Source organism: Chroicocephalus ridibundus, chromosome Z (assembly GCF_963924245.1).
Source record: "Chroicocephalus ridibundus chromosome Z, bChrRid1.1, whole genome shotgun sequence".
Taxonomy (NCBI): domain Eukaryota; kingdom Metazoa; phylum Chordata; class Aves; order Charadriiformes; family Laridae; genus Chroicocephalus; species Chroicocephalus ridibundus.
The window spans coordinates 84,548,575-84,571,157 of NC_086316.1; the positions used below are offsets into that span (position 1 = coordinate 84,548,575).

The 22,583-nt window shown below is 44.4% G+C and overlaps 2 protein-coding genes across 5 annotated transcripts in view; both read left to right on the forward strand.

Moving 5' to 3' along the window:
* The window catches only part of ME2 (malic enzyme 2), a 36,456-nt gene extending 21,089 nt beyond the window's left edge, over window positions 1-15,367 (forward strand). For both annotated transcript variants that reach the window (XM_063319650.1, XM_063319651.1), the window contains exons 6-16: window positions 322-483; window positions 958-1,061; window positions 1,410-1,519; window positions 1,629-1,726; window positions 2,750-2,863; window positions 2,956-3,070; window positions 4,258-4,400; window positions 8,031-8,133; window positions 8,761-8,831; window positions 9,539-9,637; window positions 10,011-15,367. In XM_063319650.1, coding sequence (XP_063175720.1) covers window positions 322-483; window positions 958-1,061; window positions 1,410-1,519; window positions 1,629-1,726; window positions 2,750-2,863; window positions 2,956-3,070; window positions 4,258-4,400; window positions 8,031-8,133; window positions 8,761-8,831; window positions 9,539-9,637; window positions 10,011-10,160 — 1,269 coding nt within the window. In that variant the 3' untranslated portion in view covers window positions 10,161-15,367. The remainder of the gene's footprint in view (window positions 1-321; window positions 484-957; window positions 1,062-1,409; window positions 1,520-1,628; window positions 1,727-2,749; window positions 2,864-2,955; window positions 3,071-4,257; window positions 4,401-8,030; window positions 8,134-8,760; window positions 8,832-9,538; window positions 9,638-10,010) is intronic.
* Window positions 15,368-15,643: 276 nt separating this feature from the next.
* ELAC1 (elaC ribonuclease Z 1) lies at window positions 15,644-21,017 on the forward strand. Of its 3 annotated transcripts, none has more exons than XM_063319653.1 (5): window positions 15,644-15,968; window positions 16,099-16,405; window positions 17,006-17,184; window positions 18,571-19,038; window positions 19,654-21,017. In XM_063319653.1, exons 3-5 carry the CDS (start codon window positions 17,028-17,030, stop codon window positions 20,115-20,117), a joined length of 1,089 nt encoding a protein of 362 aa, XP_063175723.1. In that variant the 5' UTR covers window positions 15,644-15,968; window positions 16,099-16,405; window positions 17,006-17,027; the 3' UTR covers window positions 20,118-21,017. The 3 variants fall into 3 exon arrangements, with proteins under 3 accessions (XP_063175723.1, XP_063175724.1, XP_063175722.1); XM_063319654.1 differs by having other exon boundaries at window positions 16,099-16,161; XM_063319652.1 differs by having other exon boundaries at window positions 15,648-15,968; window positions 16,099-16,321; window positions 19,654-21,015.
* The last annotated feature ends 1,566 nt before the right edge of the window (window positions 21,018-22,583 follow it).

The following is a 22,583-nucleotide window of genomic DNA, read 5'->3' on the forward strand; positions in this document are numbered from 1 at the left end:
AATGATACTTATCTGAACTTTTTGATGTCTGGATTTACACGAAATGATAAACCCACGTTACAAGCTGCCTTTCTGCACGGCGGCTTGGATTCTTCCTACTTAGCTTCCAGGGATTTGACTGGTGGATTTCCGCAAAGAAAAAGGAGCATAGCAGATTCTAACATTAGGCGTTATTGCTTCGAGTCAAATATTCCTTGTAATTTATTCCTTAACTGTAAAAAATATACCTGAATTTTTGCCTGGAAAAAGCACAACTGCTAGTACGCTAAACTTTATACATTTCAGTAATCATATATAATTTCACCTGCTTTTTGTTTTCAGGCTGTCGTTGTCACCGATGGAGAAAGAATATTGGGTCTTGGAGACCTAGGTGTGTATGGGATGGGAATTCCCGTAGGAAAACTGTGTTTGTATACAGCCTGTGCAGGAATACATCCGGATAAATGCTTGCCTGTGTGCATCGATGTTGGAACTGATAATACAGTGAGTATGACTGAACTTTGTCTGTTAACAGTATTTAGTACTATAAGAGCAGATTTTTATTTGAGCACTTTTATTTAAGATAAACCCAAATATTTTATGTAAGGGTGAATGATTTGGAATTCACTGTACCGCCAGTTAATTTGTCAGTGAAATGGTGCATTTGGAAGTAATTTGAATGCTGGAACGCTGTAAAATAGACAGTCAGGTTGACCTGACTTGAAGAAGCTGGAAATGTGAATCAGATTTATTAAAGCAGTTTATTGTTCACAGTATTGATTTGTTCCATTTTAAAAGCCGCCATCACCAACCTCAAGTGCCAGCTGAAGTTACTGAAGGGTGATATAGACTGGAGGCAGTTATAGTGGCTATATAAATGCAGTATCTTTGGTGCGAAATGTGTGCCCGGGAACTCTGGGAAGTGTATATTGAGGAAGTGATTCATCCTGCTGCTGTCTTTGATTGATTCTTTTTCAGACGCTCTTAAAAGATCCATTTTATATGGGCCTCTACCAAAAAAGGGATCGCTCGCAGGTCTACGATGACCTAATTGATGAATTTATGGAAGCCATTACAGACAGGTATGACACTGAGTATTCTGCACGGAAGTGTGGCCAAAACTGCTGGCAAAAAAAAAAAAAATCCATAACACGCTGTCCTTGGAGCAGTCATTTAAGGAATAAGGACAGGACTAGAAGTCAAGAGGCACGACTGTGTTTCTGGCTCTGTAGTGATTTTCTCTGTGACCTGGAACATGCTGCTTGTAGTTATCTGTTAAATATGCATGCAACGGAGATGGAACTGTTTTAAGCAGTGAAAAGCCTGAGGACATCATCTTTCCAAAGATAATTGATTATGCGTAGGATTTGTTTTGAAATGATTTTATTTCTTCATGCGTCTAGTGATAGGAATATTGCCGTGTTCCGTAGGTATGGCCAGAACACACTTATCCAATTTGAAGACTTCGGAAACCACAATGCTTTTCGCTTTTTAAGAAAATACAGAGAGAAATATTGTACCTTCAATGACGATATTCAAGGTATAGCCTTTGTTTGTGTTCCTTAATAGATATGCAAAACCCTTGCCTGAAACCATGATCTGCCACGTAGGTCTGTTCACCTCTCCTTAGATTTGTCCTGCTTTTACAGGGACAGCTTCAGTGGCCTTGGCAGGACTGCTGGCAGCACAGAAAGCCACCGGTAAACCACTTGCAGAGCAGAAAGTGCTGTTCCTTGGAGCAGGAGAGGTGAGTTCTCTTAAGGGCTCTCGAACAACAAAAGATTTAACTGTATATTTTCTGATACCGTAGGACTCGTGGAGATTCACGTTCTCTGAATTCCATTGCAGGACTTTTTATATAAAGCCAGCTGAAATACATTAACAGAAGGGACTACCTGCTTAAAGATGATTATTTGAAAGTTTAACATTTGCAAGGACTCAAGTTTTTCACTTTCTCACACGGACTTAAAAAAAAGCATCAGGGACTTCTGCGTAGTTGAAGGGGAATTTACTGTCAACTTATGATTTAGTAAAAAAGGGGGAAGAACATCCCTTAATTTTTATAGCACTGGAGAGAAGTTACACAGTTGTTTTCTCAGCGAGTGGCTGCTTGCAGCAGACACTAGTTAGTTACTGGGGCCGCAGTGTCAGGACTTGACAAAAGCAATTTTGCTGATATACCAAGAAGCATGTTTTGTGGTGCTGACAAAGTAACTTAATTAGCGGAAAATTTCTCCAGCTGGGGAAGGTCCAGATTGCAGTAATTGGCCAATGGTGTGTTGTTGCCTGAGATCTGCTCTGCACTTCCCTCTACCTTATTTCTCCTGCCAGCCTTAGCAGCATGTGCAGCAAGCCAAGAAAAGGGATGTGGAGGGGAGCACTGCCAGCATCCACTTTCTGCCCTCTGTCTGCAAGGCCTGTCTCACCGGCAGCGGGAGCAGAGAGAGGTTCGGAAAGCAGCTGGGCAGGAAACACCAGGCCATGGTTTCTCGACAGGAGGGCTGCAGCACTTACTGTCCGGTTGGGGTGCTTTATTGTGGGTGCGGAACTGGTACAGGCGGGGGGGCACAGTACCCTGAAGAGCCACCTCCCTCTTTTCCTTGAAAACGTGACACTGTTGATCCCAGGAGCGTGTCCCCATTTACGCAAACATTGCTTGTGTCTTAGAGCCGACTCCATGATTTTTGTGGGGATCTTGAACAGGGTGGTGTTCGCGATGACAGACCTCTTTTGTGACTTGTTAAAAATCAGAGCTCTTTTTATCCACAAGGCCGCCCTGGGAATTGCGAACCTCATTGTTATGGCTATGATGGAAAGCGGCGTTTCTGCTGAGGAAGCCTACAGGAGAATATGGATGTTTGACAAATACGGTTTACTGGTTGAGGTAGGGGTACACCGTGCCTTGAAATACCACGATACAGATAGCCAGCGCTTTCCGCGTCCTTCTCACAAAAAGAATCAACTTTTTATCTATAGGGCCGAGAACAAAAGGTAGATTCCAACCAAGAACCGTTTACACATCAGGCTCCAGAGCAGATACCAAAGACATTTGTAGAGGCAGTGAATGTACTTCGGCCTTCAGCTATCATTGGTAAGTAACGTTATTTTTGTTTCTGTGTTTCCATCATTTGGTTATTTGCTGCGTTTAATTTGCTAACGTGGCTCCAAAGAGGTTGGTGACAGTGATCTGCGTTTCTCCTGTAAATAAAATGTAAATTTTACGTAAATAAAATGAAAATGTGAGGTCAGTTTTCGGCTTGAAAATATACTGAGCTGCAGGTTAGCTCTCAGTGCATCCTTCATTGTAGCCACGGTGCTCCTTCTGCATCTCCTGTCCTTAACTGCTTCCTCTAACCCTTGTCCAGCTGGTGTTGGACCTTTCTTAGAAAACTCTGAGCATGTTCTCAGGGACTGCGTGGCCACAACGAACTGAAACTGTAATGAAGGGCACTAAGAGCCAGGAAGACAAAAATAGAACCTTTTTTTTCCCCAGACACATTGCCTACCCCAGCAGCAAGGGAGAGAGCGAGCAGTCACAAACGCTGCGTTTTCTGCTTTACAGCAGTTCCCTAATTTGAATGATTTTAAATTTTTTTCTGACTTTCTTTCGCCAAGTCAGCTTTTCTGGCCAGAATCTGCCAGCAGCATGGCTTGAAGGAACTGTTTCATACCGCAGATCACCAATCCCTATTAAATCACTGACATACGTCGGTATTGATTTATAACTCTGGCTGTCTGCAGAGGTCAGATTACAGGTATTTCTTGGTACAACTCTGCAATTTCCTTTGCACATGATTTATTTGGAAAAGAAAAGGGTTTTTTGGCCGAGTCGCTCAAGTTTGTAGCCGGTGTACAGATGCACACCATTTTATGTATTTGTACCTGTGTGTTTGGGGGGGGTCAGAAATACCAATATCAAGGGAATGTGCGTTGCATCGTTAACAACCAGCTGGAATGAATCATCCTGGAGAGCCTGGCGTTCCTGCTTGCTTATCCAGGGCAGTGATAAGTGTTCTTTATGCAGATAAATACAAAAAAAACCTCATGTTAAATAGGCTTTTGGAGCACATTAATTAGATGTTCCTGTGAAAATGAGAATTTTAAGCAGCCGCTAACAGAGCGGTGCCCGGTTTCCGTCTCCTGCTGCTAGAAAAGCCTGCGATGCTTTACTCTGAGCGGGAGACTTCAGGGGCGACATGAACTTAATCTACAGGCGCTGTCATCTGCCCTGAGGCAGTCCGATATTGATTCTATTTTTATGTGTTTCCATTACTTCAGGAGTTGCGGGAGCTGGGCGGCTCTTCTCTCAGGATGTGATCAAAGCAATGGCCTCTATCAATGAGCGACCCATAATATTTGCACTGAGTAACCCTACAGTGAAAGCTGAATGCACAGCAGAGGAAGCGTATACGCTAACAGAGGTTGGTAGAGTTTAGAAATGTTGACCTCTTGGCACCTAGCGATAGAATTCTTTACTGAGTGTGAGAATGCAGGAACTCAAATGATTTTATTGTTGCTCGGACTTATTGACATAATAATACAGTTCTGGCAAAAGGAAATGGAGGTGATTTGAAAAGAAGCCTCGATATTTTATTTTTTTTTCTTTAAATAACAACATTTTGCAAAGCTTAAAACAGCCTAAATGTTGTTACTTTGTAAAAGAATGGCCACCAGGTACCGTATCGTAGCTTTGCTCAATTAACTGTTTTCCACCACGCTTTGTGCTTATTTTGGTTTTTAAAGAAACACCTGATGCTAACAGCACAACAGAGACTAGGCGCAGCCTTTAAAACGTAATGGCTGAGTGAAGTCCGTAAAACAGGTAACGTCCTTGCATCAATCCAAGAATTCTGCTTTGCACTCGGTCATTTCCTAGTGTCTGCAGGTCAGAAGTTGGGTAATTAACGGTGACCCGTGAGGACCTGTGCTTCCAGTGCAGGAGTCTGGGGTGGCCCTCTGTCCTCGTGTTCCCCTCTCGCCGCGTCTGTCTCTCGTACACTGGCACCACCAAACGTCGACATGAGCGAACCGAGAATAAACACGCCTCGTTCTGCACCATTACCTCAAAGCCATGACACTGGGGGGTTGTTGGTTGAGATTTTGGGGTGTTTTTTTTTTTTTTAATAACATTATCACCAGTGCAAAACACCGCCTTGGTTTTGCTTTTAATGAAGCACGTCTTTTATCCTTCTGCGCAACTTTTGCACTTCTTTGAAGAGAGCCTGAGGGGAAGGAGGTGGGGGCAAGGGGGCAGCGTCAGGCAGGCAAAGCGCTAGCTGTAACACTTTGGCTGGTAATGCCTTTCCTTTACACTGCAGACTCCAGATCGCTGTGGTATCTGCCATCCACAGGGCCTCTCTGCAGACTTCAGGGGTGGAACTTGGGAAAAGACTTCTTTTTTTTTTTTTTTCTTTTCTTTTTTAAATACAGTCGTAAATTAAATGACTCGTATGTGGAAATGAACAGGTGGAGATCTTTCCCTGTTTCTTCATGCGGAGCTATGAGCTCCTTCCTTCCACTGTTAGTGTGGTTCAGTTTCCAGCGTTACAACCTCAGCTTCCCAGCGGGAAGGGTAGAACTCCGTCATCTCCAGTTGGCACGCGGATTCTCGTCTGTATTACTGGGCCCGTCAGCTTGGAGGGAACTCTTAATACAGAGATTTGCAGGTCCAGAGCGAGCCCTGGGCAGGAATAACAGCCTCTGGACAAAATCTAGACCTTAGCTTTTAGTAGTAAATGAGAACGCTTTCAAAGGAAGATGGTTTAATATCTCTTGGATATCTTGCGTTAGCCAGAATAGTGAGTTGGGCAGTGTTTCAGTTTATAAAATTAAGTTCCTGTATCTTGGATAGAAAGTAAACAAGAGTTAGTTATACAGCCAAGCCTTCAGCTGGCATAAATAAATGTAAAAACTACAGGCTGCAGGAGGCCAGCAGCACTGTTAAAGGGAGAATCAGCTTAATTTTTGCTTGCACTTTTTATAGAATATCAACAGAGCAATACGCGTTCTAAGGGAAGAGGCTCACTTGTTCCCCATGGCTGTGTCTTAGTTGGACCTCAGGGGGTTTGTCGCTATCAGGTGCAAAAGCAGGATGGTGCTGGTTAGATTCAGGTGTGGTAACGTGCCTTCACTGAAGTACCTGCGTGAGCTTCGTGCTATTTAGAAAGTTTGTGCCAAATGGAGAGAGGATCTTTGGGTTTTTTCCTGTATTGGATGTATATGTCCTTTCATTCATGATTTTCCATAAGTTGTTATGTATAGACATGGGTTATTTGGACAGTCAGATATTATTGGTCAGTGAATGAATGGGTGTAACTTTGTTCCAGTCCTTATTAATAAATTTTGTAATATTTCTGGCTCTTTTAGCCCTTTAGACTTTTCTGCGTAGAATCACAGAATTGCCTAGGTTGGAAGGGACCTTTCAGATCATCGAGTCCTCACACTGATAAAAACCATCACTAATCTAACCCATGTCCCTCAGCACCACGTCTACGTGGCTTTTAAATACCTCCAGGGATGGCGCCTCCACCACTGCCCTGGGCAGCCTCTTCCAATGCTTGATAACCCTTTCCGTGTAAAAATTTTTCCTAATATCCATCCTAAACCTCCCCTGGCGCAACTTGAGGCCATTTCCTCTTGTCCTAAATATCTAATACTTGTTTTCATGATGCCGTTTAGTTCTCTGAACTGTACTCAGTTTATCCATAGTTTGCCCTTCAAAATATATATTTTTCCCTTCAAGATACGGTAATTACCTAGGAAATCCTGTCCGACTTTACTTACTTTGTCGTTTAACTAACAAAGTTTGTCAGGCAGTTAGGGATCAGAGCTGTCACCCCATGTGTCTCCTGGCCTCGGGAACCGCCTAATCCTGGCGGGTGTGAAATCTTAGGCTGAACTGGGAAGTCAATAAGGAAACAAAGAGATCATCACTAACCTTTTATTCCTTATTCTTTTTCCACTAGATGGCACCTGTAAAAGCCTGACCATGCTTTAGTGCCCTCTGCCAGTGTGCATTTCATGGGCTTTTGTTGGGTTTTAATTTTCATTGTCTTTGGGGCCTGTCCTCGACCGCATCCATATATTTTGCTCCCTACACAAAAAGGCTGTTGTCAAGGGTATGCCCTAACATTCAAGCGTAGCTCCTGAGTCTTTAGCTTTTTGGGTAAAATGTAATGGTCCTGGGGAGCCTTAAATATTTTAAAGTAATGTTATTAAACCTGTTACTCAAAAGAAAGTAAATATTTTTTTTGCTTACAGAGGTTTTACCGCTTGAGGAAAGGGTCGTTTGTCTGGAGGGTATATATCATGCTCCAAACTCTGGATTTGTTTTAATATTTTGTGCTGATTAAAATCCTTTGCAAAGGAAGGATAAGCAAACCGCGTTATTCACTCCTCTCGGAGCTCTCGGCAATAAAAGCATGATACAGCAGTCCTTCCTTTCGTCCTCCCACCCATCAGAAAAAAATGACCTTTTCTTCCTGTCCTTCTAGTCCGGTCTCCTTCTGGAAGCTGCTGTTATTCAGCTGGTTTTGTCCGGTCCCTACAGTGGTGGGTCCTGGCTTGTGGCCATGGTTCTTGATACGTGGTTATGGTTATAACCATATTAACACACAAGTACTTTATTTTGTGTGTGAGTAGTTCCCCTAAGTCTTTGCTGGCTTAAAGAACAACGAATGGTGAAACAAACAGATAATTCCGTTCCTTAGAAAGCTGCACCATTCAATGTGCATCCTTCCCTCTTCTGCTTTCCACATGTTTGCCGCAGAAACATGCGGATGCTTACCGGTTCTTGTATCCCTTCCAGGCCCTACTGGAAAGAGGGGGTTTGGTTGCTGTCATTCTGGGATTGTAGAAATTGAGGCAACAAGGGATTTAAGTATGTGCTTGAACCCAGTTTGAACCCTTTTTGCATTTGGCTGGGTGGTCGAGTACCTTCCTGACTCAAGTCCTGGAGCTGTACGGGTCCCTGTATTTCATAACAACTGGATTTCTCCGTGCTGTTGGCTCTTCAGGAGCTCCCTGACTGGGATTATTCCTGTCTTCAACAGGGTCGTTGCTTGTTTGCCAGCGGCAGTCCCTTCGACTTGGTGACTCTGAAAGATGGAAGAACCTTCAAGCCAGGCCAAGGAAACAATGCTTATATTTTCCCAGGTAACAAATAAAATTATCTTCCTTTAATCTTTCACACCAGGCTATTTAGCACCTCTTCTTGGGCTCCCTTGCTCCACTAGGCAGTTAGTGAAGCAGCATGAAAGAGGCGTTACCAGCATTTAAAGCTGAGAACTCAATCAGAAGAATGAATGAAAGAAAATCGGTTAAGGATGGATGTTAGGCATGTGCAGCTATATACGCGACATGCACACAGTGAGCTCACCCCCCTGAATATTTCTAAGAGAATAAAAGGGTGTTACTAAAGGCTTTGAAAGCTGCTGCGTTACGGGCTTTCTGCTTGTTTTGGGGGGGAAGGAGAAAATAAGTGTCAATACGCTCCTCCTGAAGTTATGTCCGCACAAATGGGGGTGCAAAAGAAGCACTAGGGATATTTCTCTGCCTTCCTCTTTCTTTCCCTTTCCTCCCTGAGCTGTTAAGCTCCAACCCCTTGTCAAAAGCCACCTATTACGGTAAATGACTAGCACGCGTGGTAATAGTTACACGAACGTGTGTCGAAAGCGATGGGAATATTTTTAAAACTAACATTCTAGATGACTCGCAGCTTCTCGGCAGCAGGCTGCATATTTTAAAATGATGTGGCCCTAATTGGCAATAATTTTATTGTAGGCGTGGCTCTCGCTGTGATCCTCAGCAGTGTTCGACATATTAGTGATAAGGTTTTCCTAGAGGCTGCTAAGGTAAGTGTGGAAGCAGAGTAGGCTGTGGCTTCTGACACGATGGTGGATGGGCAATTTCTCAAATCTCGCTCAAACTCTCTGGTTTCCTGGTTGTTTTATCCTTCCCCGATGGGGAAAAAAAAATAAAACCAAAATGGATTTTGATCAAACAAAATCGTGAAAAATACCAGCTTCCACTGCAAATTTAGTTTTTCATCCCAAACGGGAAATCTGCCGGGGTGTAAATTGCCTCCCAGCCTCATAGGTCTGGCAGCAAACCTGTCACCTCCTCCCGCCCCGCTCTGGGTTCCCCAGCTGGTGGTGTGGTCGGGGGTGCACATGGTCCCCAGGCTCCCGTCCTCTCCTGCCTTTCCACTCCGGAGCGGGAGCACCTACCATGTTGGGGTAACCACTGAATTAACTGGCCAAACCACATGGGCAGTCTTGCAGGCGTGTTACGCCCTTCTAACTTCCGTGGTTATGGGTAGTTCAGCCTCCAAAAAAGTAGGATCTCATTTCGTTCAATGCTTACAAGCAGAATTTGCTGGTACGGGCACAGATTGCAGACTTCATCTTTGAGAATTTGGAGATTTTAACTGCCTTATTGTAGTGCTTTGGGAGCGCTCGGATAGTAAGAACATCACAACTTGTTTCTCTCAGGTGTTTTAACATGTTATTGATCCCATTCGGGATGCCATAAATAGAATTTGTTTGTTTCTCTAACTCAGGCATTGACAGAACAGTTGACCGATGAAGAACTTGCACAAGGAAGACTTTATCCTCCACTGTCTAATATCAGGGAAGTTTCTATTTATATTGCTGTCAAGGTGAGTATGAAGCATAAGAGTGGATTGTACCAAGAGTGTTTTATGTGTACGTTAACTTGCTGAATCGCACCGTATGACCCTTGAACACTAGGCGCTTGGGCACAAAATACCCAGTTCTTTGTGCCTTTCCTAAAAGATACTTAGAAAAAACTTGGGTTTGTTGGATGCTTCCGTTTGGCAATGATGATGGGCCAAAATTATGGTCCTTTGGTTTCTGAAATCCAGTTTTCAGCTCCCTGGTAAGACATTCAGGGATTATAAAAAGACTTTGGTGTTTGTCCAGTTTGTGAGTCCTAAACGTATTGCAGGGGAAGCGTGGATGTTACATGAATGTAGTAAAAGGCACAAACTGCATGGTGGTTTAACTTTTCAGGTTATGGAATTTTTGTATGCAAACAACATGGCTTTCCATTACCCTGAGCCTGCGGACAAGAACCGTTACATTCGATCAAAGGTTTGGACCTACGAATACGAATCCTTCATGCCAGATGTGTATGACTGGCCTGAATCTAAGGTTCACTGATGCATCAGAAGACCGCACTCCTCAGGCAGTATGTTCTACTCTGCAGGGATCCCTTTTTCAGACCAGTTAAAATCACGATCTTTGAGTCCTGTAATTTATTTTCGCTCGTTTTGTTGTCTTTTTTTCCCTTGTACCCTGTTTTTCACTTGGCGTAGATCTCTCCCCACTCTCCCAAGGACCTGATAAACTGTACGGATAATGACATCTGTCACGGGAATGAGAGAGCTCTCCAAAATTAATTTAAATAATGATATTGCATTTCTAGCTTAGAACCTGCACCGCACTAAAGAATTCCATTAATGATATTTTCGCTATGTGCGTTTGATGATGAACTATAGCTCTCTCATCACTGCTGACTTCCAGAATGATTTATTTCTGCTTTTAATAATCAGTCTTCTACTTGTCGTAGTGTTGTCACACTGTGACATCACCAGAGAGCATTTGTCAACGAAAAAAAGGACAGCTTAAGACAAATTTAACAGTCTAATGGGCTTTCTGTTTTGCCTGATGTTTAAAGATGTCCAGACTTCCTTGTGGCATTGGCTGCTCTGTTTCTTTGCGCTTTGAAGAGCAGCGTGGTGCGCACACGTGGAATCTGCAGGAACGTTTGTATTCCGTGTTTCCATCGTTGCGCAAAATCTGTTATCAGGAAAAAATGTGAACTAGTTAAAATTATCCTTGGAAAGCCTGAAATATAATATGAATCGCTTAATAGCACTTAAAAACAAAGCTCCGCTGGTACGTAATAAATTATATCACGTAAAGGCAGGATGGGAAGTAATCTAGGGAAATCTGTTAGAGATTTTTACAAGATTTTCTTCAGTGGACTCCAGGGTGATGTACCAAAGGATTTTTGTTCTGTTTGTTAATTTTTTTCAAGGTTCTAAGTTGTTTTCTCCCTTGCATACCCTTTTTCTCGCAAAAAGACTTGTGTGTGGTGTTTTCATGACGTCGCTGACTCAAAAACTCCTAGGTGGTCTTGTTTGCCACTTCGAACAACCCCCCCCCGCCACCCCATGCAGGTGATGGAGCTGAAGCAGAAAGTGGTCCAGGCAGTTATTGACACGCACATTTCCAGAAGTTTTGACTGAAACGTTTCTTTGTGGTCTCGGTCCGGTATGTTCAGTTTGAATACAGGACTCGAAAGATCTTAGATGCTCTGAGTTGATCACTTCGTCTCCTTCACTCCATTTACAGGTTTAGTTTGTTAGGTGTTTTGTGTTAAAAAACCAAAATCAAGTTTTCGGATCCCTGGGAGGGCGTTCAGGGATTGTAAAAAGACTTTGGTGTTTGCCTTTATCCAGTTCGTGAGTCCTAAACATGTTGCAGAGTTGAATTTTTCCTTGCAGTGAATCTTACTGCACCTTTGATATAGATACCACGCTGTGCATTCCTTTTCGTTTTGTTCGCATCTGGCTTGAGTGCCCTCCATTATTTTGTTTTAGCGGGCGAGGACGCACGGCGATAGTTACAGCCGGTGGCTTCTCTAAATCTGGTCTCTGTAACAAGAACAATAGTATGTCAGGAACAGAAATAAATACTACGTGCTGTTCCGTAGTTTGCTGCTTCAAGGCAAAAAAGGACAAAAATAAATAAATAGAAGAAAAAGGGCTATACTGGCAAACTTGAAGCCGGAATCCAAAAAGATGATGAAGTAAAGCTTGCTCAGGATTTACCCATGGCAAGCACCTCTCTTGTATCCTCGTTTATATTGGAAAATGCCATCTCCGCAGAATGGGCCCAAAATAGAACAGGGAAAATAGTCTCTGAACCGCCTTCGACACGGTCTCTGTTGCTTACTGCCGAGGCTCTGATTTTAAAACGAAGTTGATGTGTTAGATGAAAACAACAGTAAACTTTGGGAAGGCTTTCCCTAAGTGAGGAGAGAAGACTGATTATATAAACACAGAAAATAGTGATTGGGGTGGGAGGGGAGGGGGAAACAACTGCGTATTCAAACTGTGGTAAAGTGCTGTCTGGTGGGGCTTGAAATGCGACGTCGCCAAATTGGGCGACGTACGTGGTTTGCAACTTGTATATGTAAGTATATGTACAAAAAAGACCAACACACACGTACGGTGTTTTTACAAAGAATGTTTTTTTTCATCTATTTTTGCTATGCCTGGTTTTTATTGTATTTAAATTTGTGATCTTACCGAGAAATTATTTATTTAGTGTACAAATTCTTTTTACCTCCGCAAAATTCGGCTCCAGCTGAAGCCTGTTGCAGTGTGTCAGTGGAGTTCTGCATCATTGGATTCAAGTATCTTGGGAACGCACACTTCCTCATTTCTGCCAACACACTAATTAGGCAGACGAGTAACTAAAATATCCCATGCACTGATCCTGTGTCCTGGCTGAGAATGATCGCAGAGGCAGGGCAATCGCTCCGTAAATATAACTCTGTCTTACAAAAATAAAGATCTGCATCCATCTATTTGGTCTGATTATTTCTTTTTCAGGCAAAGAAGTGCAGTTTGTGGTGAAAAATCAGTGGGCATTGATAATACTCAGGAAAAGCTGCCGCTTGGGGAAAATAGCGTTACCTGTGCGCAGTAGAGCCTTCCTTTGGGTGATTTGGGTTCCCAAAGGGAGTTTTCCCGCGCAGGAAAACAGCAGCGGCCGCTGCCAAGCCGAGGGAAGGTGCCCGTTTCGTGAAGCGCGGTCCTTTCCCTCCCTGCTGTCTTTAAGCAGGGATTGTTCAGAACTGGCCGCAGCGGGATTTTCCTAAGGACAAAGTGTTCCTGCGTAATTTTTCTGGAAATCCTACTGCACAGGTGAGGGGAAAAAAACCAGTCAACCGACTGGGAGGCTCCGGTTGCAATAGAGCCCTGCCCTGATGGGGCTGTGGATGTGTTGGAGCTCTCGAGTAGAGGAGAGCCTGACTGTGTCTCTCTAACCTCTCCTGGTTATGGCAGCTAAATGGTACCAGTTAGACTTCACCTACGCACACGCACCTGGGGACATTGTTTAATTGGGTTTTGTGGATCTGTAGCTTGCAATATGGACACAGCGGAATTTTACCTTTAATGTATAACCATGGTTTTCCGTTAGCAACAGGTAATGTGTCAGCTCACAAAATTTAAAGTGCATTTCACTCTCCCTTTTATCTTTTTTTTTTATTTTTTTTTTCAATAAAATACATAGATTCATGTTCAATATTGTGTATTCTTCAGATCTAATTAATCTGAATTAATTGCAGCTGCTAATCTTGCTGCTTAGTAAGGAACCACAGTATACTTTTTTGGTACTCCACTTAACCTGATGTTTTCTGTCTGCTGGCTTATTCAAAAGCATTTACCGGTTTTTATTTATACAGAAAACTCCCTTACGCAGTATGCGAAGGGGAAAAAGTTGTCCCTGGGATGCATTTTGTAACGCTAGTGTAAGTTAAGTTATACTCATCTTAAAAAAAAATATAAAAAAATATATATATATTACCAAAAAGATGAGGAGTATTGTAGCTCTTCACACAGCCCTGGTGACCTTTGCCCTCCAAATGGTAATAGAAGTTCGTCTTTCATGTCTCTTCTGTGAGGATACTCATCTGGATGTATAAAACACTTCCGAGAGGGTTAGAAATTCCCACTGAGGTTATAGCTCCATTTTTTTCCAGGTCTGGTCCAAGACTTGCTTCCTTAAAATCAACAGGAGCGGGACTGAGCCTCTTGGCAGCAAGGTATAGAAATGCCATGGGGAGGAGAAGGAGGGTAGTTAAGGGAGCGCAGCCTTTTTTTATTAAATATGTATATTCTCGTTCAAAGTTGTTATAAAGGTTTGTATGTTCCTGAAGCATATGCCCGCGTGCCAATAATTGACATGTAGAGGAAGACAATTAAAATGTTGTATCTAAATAGATTTTAAAACCCAGATGTGACTCCGCGCCTAAGTTCTTGGTTATGTTTGTGAACAGTGATGTTTCATGATGTTGTGTTTGTTTTCCGAGCCTAAAACGAAACGACACTTCACGTGCGGGTCGGTGTTTAATAGGTTTCCTGTGGTAGGTGTGTGTCTTCTCTGTACTGTTGTTTCCAGCGCGCTGTTTGGCGGGAAGGGGCAACGTAACCCTTTGTCGCACTCCTCTGGTGGTAACTGTAAAGATAAATGATAACACCTTTTAGTTTTTCATTAGCAGCCCTATTTGGTGACTGCTCCTGTGGGAGGGTGGGGATCACTGTTGTACAGCCACAACTGCGAATTTTAGTTCAGCTGACTCTGGGCCTAATTAAACCCAAGTTGTCGTCTTTCATTTGCTCCGGGTCTTCTGGACTTCAAAGGTGCAGGTTTGAGCACCGTTGTTACTGGGATAAAAGGTGTGTATGAGACTCTGGGGTCGGACCGCAGGAACAGCACGGTTTGGACTCCCGTTCTGTCTCGGCTATCAATGCTATTCCTGAGTTTAAGAAAACCACTGTTATTTTGGGACTCTTTGAGATGATGTGTACTGCTGTCCCGTTTCATAACAGCCGTATGCAATAATCAGGGACCGGTGTTACATTGAATACTGGAGCAAGGAGAAAATCTAGAGCGAAGCTCTAATTGTACCCGCTTGACAGCTGAACTTGAGCAATGTAACTCCATTGCCGCCGGTGAAGGGACATCTAATTCTGCGCGCATCTACCTTGACCTACCTACCTACTCCCGAAATACCCATCACCATGGCATCGGAACGCCTGCAGATGTTCTGGCTGAAATGCAGCGTTCCTCTGCTCTGCTGGGAGACGTGCCAGCAGCCAGTCGGTGCCCGGGGAATCCAGTACCTGGTGGCAGGATTGGACCGTGGCTGCAGGTGGTGTCGAAAGCTCTCCCCCGTCGGCGTCTGCGCTCCCCTGGGCGGGACGGGGCTCGCCCAGCGCCTTCGGCTTTGACTTACCCATCCTGTAGTTCCTTTCTAATGGAAATGGAAATAAAAACACTTTTAGGACTACAGAAGCATTTTGTCAAGGAATAAAGTGTCAAAATAACGTACATTTATTTCTATCTTAACCATATCTACCTTAAACAAATAAACGTTAAGTTTGCTGGAGCGCTGCTGAGAACAGCTCTGGCTCAATCTGTCCGGGTTTGTACCTGGGAGGGTCGTTGCTCAGCTGAAACTAAAATTGCATTGAAATGTGAACTGGTTGGGGTTTTATTTTCCCTCCTTTATAATGTTGTAACTCTATGGAAACACGTGTTCTGGTCTTCTATTTTCTTAGTAAAATGCATTCCCTTTGCCTAAACCACGTTTGATTTTCTTTATTCCGGCGGAAAAAAAAAGAATTACAAAAATAAGGCTTGAGCTCTACCGAGTTGCCGCAAGCACCGACGTTAGTTATAGCGGGGTCCCCTCAGGCCGGCCTGGCCCCGGGCCCTCCGCAGGCCCCGGCCCCGCCGTCGCCGCGGCTCTTCCCGGCCCGTGAGGGCGCTGAGGCGGCGGGGACCGGGCCGGGCTCCGCCTGCCGCCGCCCGGGGGAGGGAACCCGGGCCGGGCCTGGGCCTTATTTTCTGACCAAACCCCGGAGCCGCCTCCCTTCCCCGCGGCCCAGCGGCCTCGGCTCCCCCCGGCCCCGCCGCGGGCCCTTCCCCGCAAGCCCTCCCGGGGAGCGGCGGGCGGAGGCGGCGGGGCAAGGCCCGGCGCGGCCCGTGAGGTGCCGCGGGAGGGGCGAGGCCTGGCCTGGCCCCGCGTCCCGGCCCCGGGACGCAAACCCGGGGAGTTACTGCGAGACCAGTCATCCGGGAAGGTGCTAATCTGCTTTTACGCTGAGGAAAAGGAAGCCAAATGTTTATTTCTGCTTTTTTAGGGGGTGCGATGATGGCATTTATCAGGTAATGACGTGTTGCACCTTGGTGTGCTCGGGAGGGCACCAGGGAGGAGGGCTGCTCTCCTTCGGAGAGCTGCGGCACCTCCTCTGAAAGCAACTAAACGTGAAAAATCGATAATTATTTTGCTTGAAAGGTATCTGAAGCTGTTGAGGCACCCGGAGGCTGAAATGAAGTGGAAATAACGTCTGAAAAGGAGGTAGGAACAAGGTGTGGGAAGACTGAGGCTGGAGAAGGCGCAGCCCGAGACGGCGTCGGAGTCGTGTGGTTGGACGTTTTGCTCCTAACGCAGCTTTCCCAAGGTCGTCCTGCTCCTGCCGGCCAGCCGGGCTCCGCGTCCGGATACGTGAACAACGAGGGTATGGCAACTCATCCCATAGATCCTCCTGCTGCAGGAGTGTCCCGTGATCTGTCACGCAGCCTTCAGGCCACGTAAACGTCTGGTAGTGGTTAATTTTTCACTTAACACCGACGAGAGGTAAAACACGGATGGCTTTCAAGGGTGCCGTTGCAAAGGCGAAGCACGTCAGGTCGCTCCAGCCTCTCGCGGTCCCTGAAGTTGTTTTGAGGGGAGCGAATCTTCCCGCTCTGCGGCGCTGGGCTGCCCACCCTGACGTCCAGTAACGGCGTTTGAGCGTCAGCAGGGGCTGTCCGGTGTTAGTCATTCTGAAAAGGCTGTTAGAGGAAAGCACGTGCAGGAAAATTCAAAGTTTAAATAAAGTGAAGAAGAAAGAACTCATAGTGGGTTTAAAGATTAGAGCATTTCCAGCTGGATAGGGCAATTTTTTTAGGTGGCGAACAAAGGTCTTATGTTTGGGCTGTGTGTTTGCAACCTTCCGTTGACATAAAAAAGAAATGTGCTGCTTGCAAATATTATGTTGTCTGAAAGTCACGTCCTACTTCGGGGAGGTTTTATTTTTATTTTTTAAGGCAAGGGGAATTTGATCCTCACAAAGTACATAGTATGCCGTGAGGGAAAGCGAAAATGTTTCTTTCCCAGAATAAATACGTATGTTCAGCAGCTCCAAATCTCTTTTTTTCAGGTGGCATACCGACGTATTCAAAATGTCGATGGACATAACTTTCCTCGGCACAGGCTCAGCCTATCCCTCGCCAACAAGAGGAGCGTCGGCGTTAGTGCTTCGCCGGGAAGGAGAGTGCTGGCTCTTCGACTGTGGAGAGGGAACTCAAACACAATTCATGAAGAGCCATCTCAGAGCAGGTTTGTGCTGTTGGGAGGCATTGTGATGAGGGGAGGGGAAAAGTTTCATGAGATCTAAACAAAATACTTTGTCCTCGTGCTGACGGTATTTGAATACATGCTAAACATGCCTGAGCATCTGAAGGTGCCGCGTATGGGTGGCAGTTGCTGAACCTGCCGTGCAGTAATCCTCGATTGCCCTTTGGTAAAGAATTGTGTTCGGGAACCAAACTCTCCTGAATTAATTTCTTGGGCTTTGTAATTTCAAACGTGGACCACAGAGCAGCTTTAAACTGGCAGAGTTTGTATTCGTCTGAAGGCAGCTCTAGACAACACCTCCTGCCAGTCTTCTGTCAATAAATATTATGCTTTTGTTTTCAAGTAAAGTTGCGTGTATTCGTGGTGACTTTTACGTTTTGGCAAATAAAGTAGAAACCAGAGTTACCATCGGTCGCTGTGCTTTTACAGTCTACAGTGGCAAGAGCAGACTTTGGACTTCCAAGTTTTAACGATGGAATTATCAGTTATAAACAGAAAACCATCCTCCTGCCCCTCCAAAATCTGAAGCTGTCAGACCAAGTGACTAGACTAGTTTTTACTAAATTGTTCTTCAATCAAAACAAAGGGATTCTGCCCTTCCTATCGCCCGCTCCGAACAGATGCTGGAGAAAATGCCTTAGCACGAGGAAGCAGGAACTCAGCTAGCAGAGGAGACTTGAGGCAGCCTGATCAAAGTACACGTGTTTGTAAGGAGAGAAAATTCTGGGCTTTTTTAATCTAGCAAGGGCAGGGCCCGGTGCCGGGGAGCTGAAGTGAGACAAACTCAGATGTGAAACAAAGCCCAAATCTTTAAGTGCAATATTTCATCTGTTCAAAACAAACCAGTCAGGAACCACGGGGTTCTTGCTTTTTAAAAAACTTCAAAATCAAAACTGGATGCTTTTTTTTTTTAATTGTGATCACGTCATGTGCTAGACTCAAAACTAGAAACGACACAAATTCCACTTTTATGTTTCTCATTAGTCTACAGGTTCCACGTAATTTATGAAAGCACAACCACTTTCCGGCCCTTCTTTGCCTTTTAGTATGACAGATGTCACCAGTCAGTTCTGTTCCGTGCTTGTAGCGCGTTTTGCTTAGAAGCATCTAAAACTTTTGTCTGAGCATTCTTTTCTTGACAAATCAAGCCAAAATAAACCTTGTGTGGACACTTATTGCTACCGTGGAAAAACAATTACTTTATGGCTTGGGATTTATTGCTTAAATGCTAGTTTTATTTTAATTTCCCTCCTTCCTTCCTTATTTCCTACTTCTTGCCAAAAAGCGATTATTTCTGAGTTGTTACGGTGTTGATTTATTTTCTTGTCTTTTCCTGGTTTGTTTTTCTTTTCCTGTTCGAATCGCTAGGCAGAATTACCAAGATTTTCATAACTCATCTTCACGGTGACCACTTTTTTGGACTTCCTGGCCTGCTGTGTACAATTAGCCTCCAAAGCAGCCCCGACCCAAACAAACCGCCTGTTGATATTTATGGACCAGTAGGACTGCGAAACTTCATCTGGAGGAGCATGGAGCTCTCCCACTCGCAACTTCTCTTTCCCTACACCGTTCATGAACTGGTACCTACGCGGGACCAGTGCCCCGCAGAAGAATTTAAGGAGTTTTCTTACTTGGACAGAGGTGAGGTGTCTCCCCAGGGAGCACAAGGGAGAATCCTCCACCTGGATCCCGTGGAAAACTCCTACTTGCTGGTTGAGGATGAGCAGCTGGTTCTGAAAGCGTTTCGCCTATTTCACCGCATTCCTTCCTTTGGCTTCGTGGTGGAAGAAAAGCCCCGGACCGGTAAACTCAACGTACAGAAGCTGAAAGACCTCGGTAACTACTTTGACTTATGTTTTCCTCTTTTTAATTTTTTTAAAGCCTAAATGCGTGTGTTCGAGCCGAGCAGTGACTCCAATTTTCAGCAAACGTAACAAAATGGGGTTCACAGGCAACTGAAATCTTTTCGTGACCTAGGGGTTCTAGCAAATTGGAGCTGCTGTATCTCTCCGTAATCCATTTTAATTCAATTTTCCACTTTCTATTGAAGATGTTTTAATACTTCATGCCAGTGCAGCAGTCCGAATTGGTGTGTAACACTAACGCCAATTAATATTGCAGGCCGTTCTCATACTGGGAAGAGCAGACAAGTTCAGATGTTAAAGTTTAAAAAGCGCAACGTGGCATTCGGGGAAACATATGGCCGGTGTATTTGCATGATTTTATTGACTTTAATCTGAAGAATATCGCTTGTCTTCAAACAGACTTCCTGCTAACGTTACAAGCTCTTTATTTCTAATAAGTATGTGAAATATCAATTGCTGTTTGTATTGAGGTTGTATTTTTTCAGTGAGACGGCTGTATGTATAGTGTATCTCTTCTTAAGTGCTTTTTTTTTTAAATCTGACGCTCATGGTAATGCTTACGGACTCTTTTGCCTTTATGTACCAGGAGTTCAACCCGGTCCTTTATATGGGAAGCTGAAGAATGGAATGGCAATCGTTCTAGAAAATGGAGTAACAATTTCTCCGTCAGACGTCTTAGAAGACCCTATTCCTGGAAGAAAAATTTGCATTTTGGGGGATTGTTCAGGGGTGGTTGGAGATGCGGCCGTGAAGCTTTGCCGTGAAGCAGATGTACTGATACATGAAGCCACCTTGGATGATACCCAAGAGGAAAAGGCCAGAGAGCATGGTCACAGCACTCCAAAAATGGCATCGGATTTTGCAAAACTGTGTAAAGTTAAGAAACTGGTTTTGACCCACTTCAGTCAGCGGTATAAACCAGCTGCGCAGCGAGGGGAGGGAGACGCGGACGTCACCGAGCTGAAGAGACAGGCGGAGGCGGTGTTAGATGGTCAAGAAGTAACACTAGCTGAGGATTTTATGACAATAGAAATTCCAATGAAAAAGTAAAAATTGTAGTGTTAGCAAGCTCTGTATGGAGGCGTAAAGGACGGGTGTGTTGGCTGGTGCTTAAAAATAATGGTAGCGTTTCCGGTATCCAAACTCATTCTCTTCTGTGGATGCAGAGAACCATTGCAAACTGGAGAGAGTGCCAGGTACAGCTTTGTGAAGCAAGAAAAAAGGATAATCAAACACCTGGAACTTGGAATAAATTCGTAAGTGATGGTTTCAGACACCTAAACTCCCCAGAAACCGAATGCGTAGGCTGACGCAAGCCTTCACAGCCCGGGGTTTTCCCTTGGACCACAGATTCCTGGAGCAGAGCACTGGATCGTTGGTCTTAATAGAGCCCTCGGAAAGGTTTGCGTTCTGCACCAGAATTTAAGATCTCTTGCCTGTTACAAGCCTTTGAAAAACAGTATTTTGTAACTGTTATCCCATTGCTGTGTAAGGGGACCATTCCACTGAAACGAATAAAGTATTTATTAAAGCGAGTGTTTGTAGCTGGGGGTGTTGGCTCTGCTCAGGTGGAGGAGCTCTTATAATTCTCCCTTTGCATATGAAGTTTTCTCATAAATAAACAATAGTTGAGGCTTCCTGTCAGAAGTGAATCGCTCTGAACAATTTGATTCATTTAAAGCTCCGAAGCCTGACCTATTCCCCGCATCAGTAAAGTTTGGGAAGTATACTCTGGAAGTCTTCAGGCAGGTGACGAGCAGTCTTTCCTGAAGTGTTCCTCCAAGTGCATTTTCAAAGACAAATTATCCTGATAAAAGCATATTTCTATAAATACTCCTACGGGAGGAATTTCACTTGTTTCTGCGACGTCTTTATTCTTTCAATTAAGGGAGGTGTAGACCAGCTTTATCTCCTTTTCTTGCCGCCTCAAAACAAACCAGAAGTTGGAATTTCCCAAATTTCCGCTCAGTTTTCTGGTCAGAAGTAAAATCGGTGTTTCTGAAAGATCTACCCTAAATATCTTTTCCCAGCATGGATTCCCGAAAGCTGAAACACTTTGTAGCTTTCTAATGAACACCGGAAACTCTCAGGTTTAAGAACAGCTGCGAGAGACTGTGCTTGTATTTTTGTTGAGTGGATGGTAATACAGATGGAAAATGAATTTATTTCAATGTACCATTTCCCTCCCTGCTTTAAATGTAGAAGAACAGAGCTCCAAAAAAAGGAAAACCCTCCTGCTTTTTAAAAATCTTGTAAATGCTGGCTCAAAGGTGGTTTGCGCACGGTGGTAAACCTCTCCCAGCCCAAGCTGGGGACAGGAGGATGTTAAATCCTGCGGATAATTTTTCTGTACACTTCACATTTTCTTTGCTAAGGGCGTACTTGGCTGTAATTAAGCAACGGTCTTCGAAGAAAAAGAAAAGGAGTGTGGTTTCCTGGTGTTTGGCTGAACAGACGGAATTGAATCGGGTGTCTTATCCCCAGCCTTCTGTCTTACCTGCGGTTACAGTAACTGAATCGCACCAATATTAATATTTTGTGCCTCAAGTAAGCATCAAGTGTAGAAGAAGTCTGATTTCTTCCCCCCCCCCCAAAAAAAATACTGAGAAGAGTTGCAAACTGTAAAAACATGACTTCTGGCGCAGAAACTCACCGATTTCCAGGCGTTCTCTCTTAAAAATGGTGTAAAGCGGGCAGAGGCTACAGATCGTGCCGGGGCATGTTCTTTCCTCCCAGAAATTGTTTTTTCTTGTGTAAGATAGAAATTAACGGCAGGCGCCGTCACCGTGATACCCCACTCTGCTTTATGCAGTCAAAAGCTGGGCAGACTCCAGCTCTTCTAGAACAACTTCCTTCGTTGTCCTGACCTGCTCTGCTCCCACGCGGGAACAACCCCAAATTCCTATTTTTAAGCCATTCGCGAAGTTTAGGGAACAACTTCAAGGCTGGAAATAAGAACAAGGGACAATCCAAAAGCTTATGCACCCTGAAATGTGTGCACCCGCCGCTGCGGCTCGTGCTGTTCCAGAACTGGGTTACCCCTCCCGGCAGTACATATATTTTTGCATTCGCGTGGTTAATTAATTGCTGTGAATTCAGGAATTGCTTCGGTTCCCATTCAAACGACGGAGGGTGTGGGTGAGATGAATCGCTGGGGGTTTTGTTGCGCGGAGTTGAGGTGTTTGTGCATTTTTTTGGGGTGGCAGTTTATTCGGCATGGATCATCCAGGGAGGAAATGCTCGTTTCATCGCAGCGAAGGAGACCTGCAAGCTGCCTGGTCTGTAGTGAACGCCGGATTAACTACATGGATGTCGTTTTTTTAAGTTATTTCTTTTTGGTATGTTGGTGAATGAGGGTACGGTTAGCGCTGGAGTTACGTGACGTTCCTATGTTTCCAATTTAATATATTTCAGTATTTATAATCGAGTTAGAGTTGTCTCCTTGTGACAGACCCGTGTGGTTTTGCTTCCCATGGTCCACTCTTCTCCCGAAGTCTGGATACGAAATTACTTCAT

Excerpts from the sequence above, each read along its gene's own strand:
- ELAC1 (XM_063319653.1), top strand. The coding sequence starts at position 17,028 with ATGTCGATGGACATAACTTTCCTCGGCACAGGCTCAGCCTATCCCTCG. Across the intron at positions 17,185-18,570 it reads GAAGAGCCATCTCAGAGCAG|GCAGAATTACCAAGATTTTC; the intron begins GTTTGTGCTGTT and ends TCGAATCGCTAG. Across the intron at positions 19,039-19,653 it reads ACAGAAGCTGAAAGACCTCG|GAGTTCAACCCGGTCCTTTA; the intron begins GTAACTACTTTG and ends TTTATGTACCAG.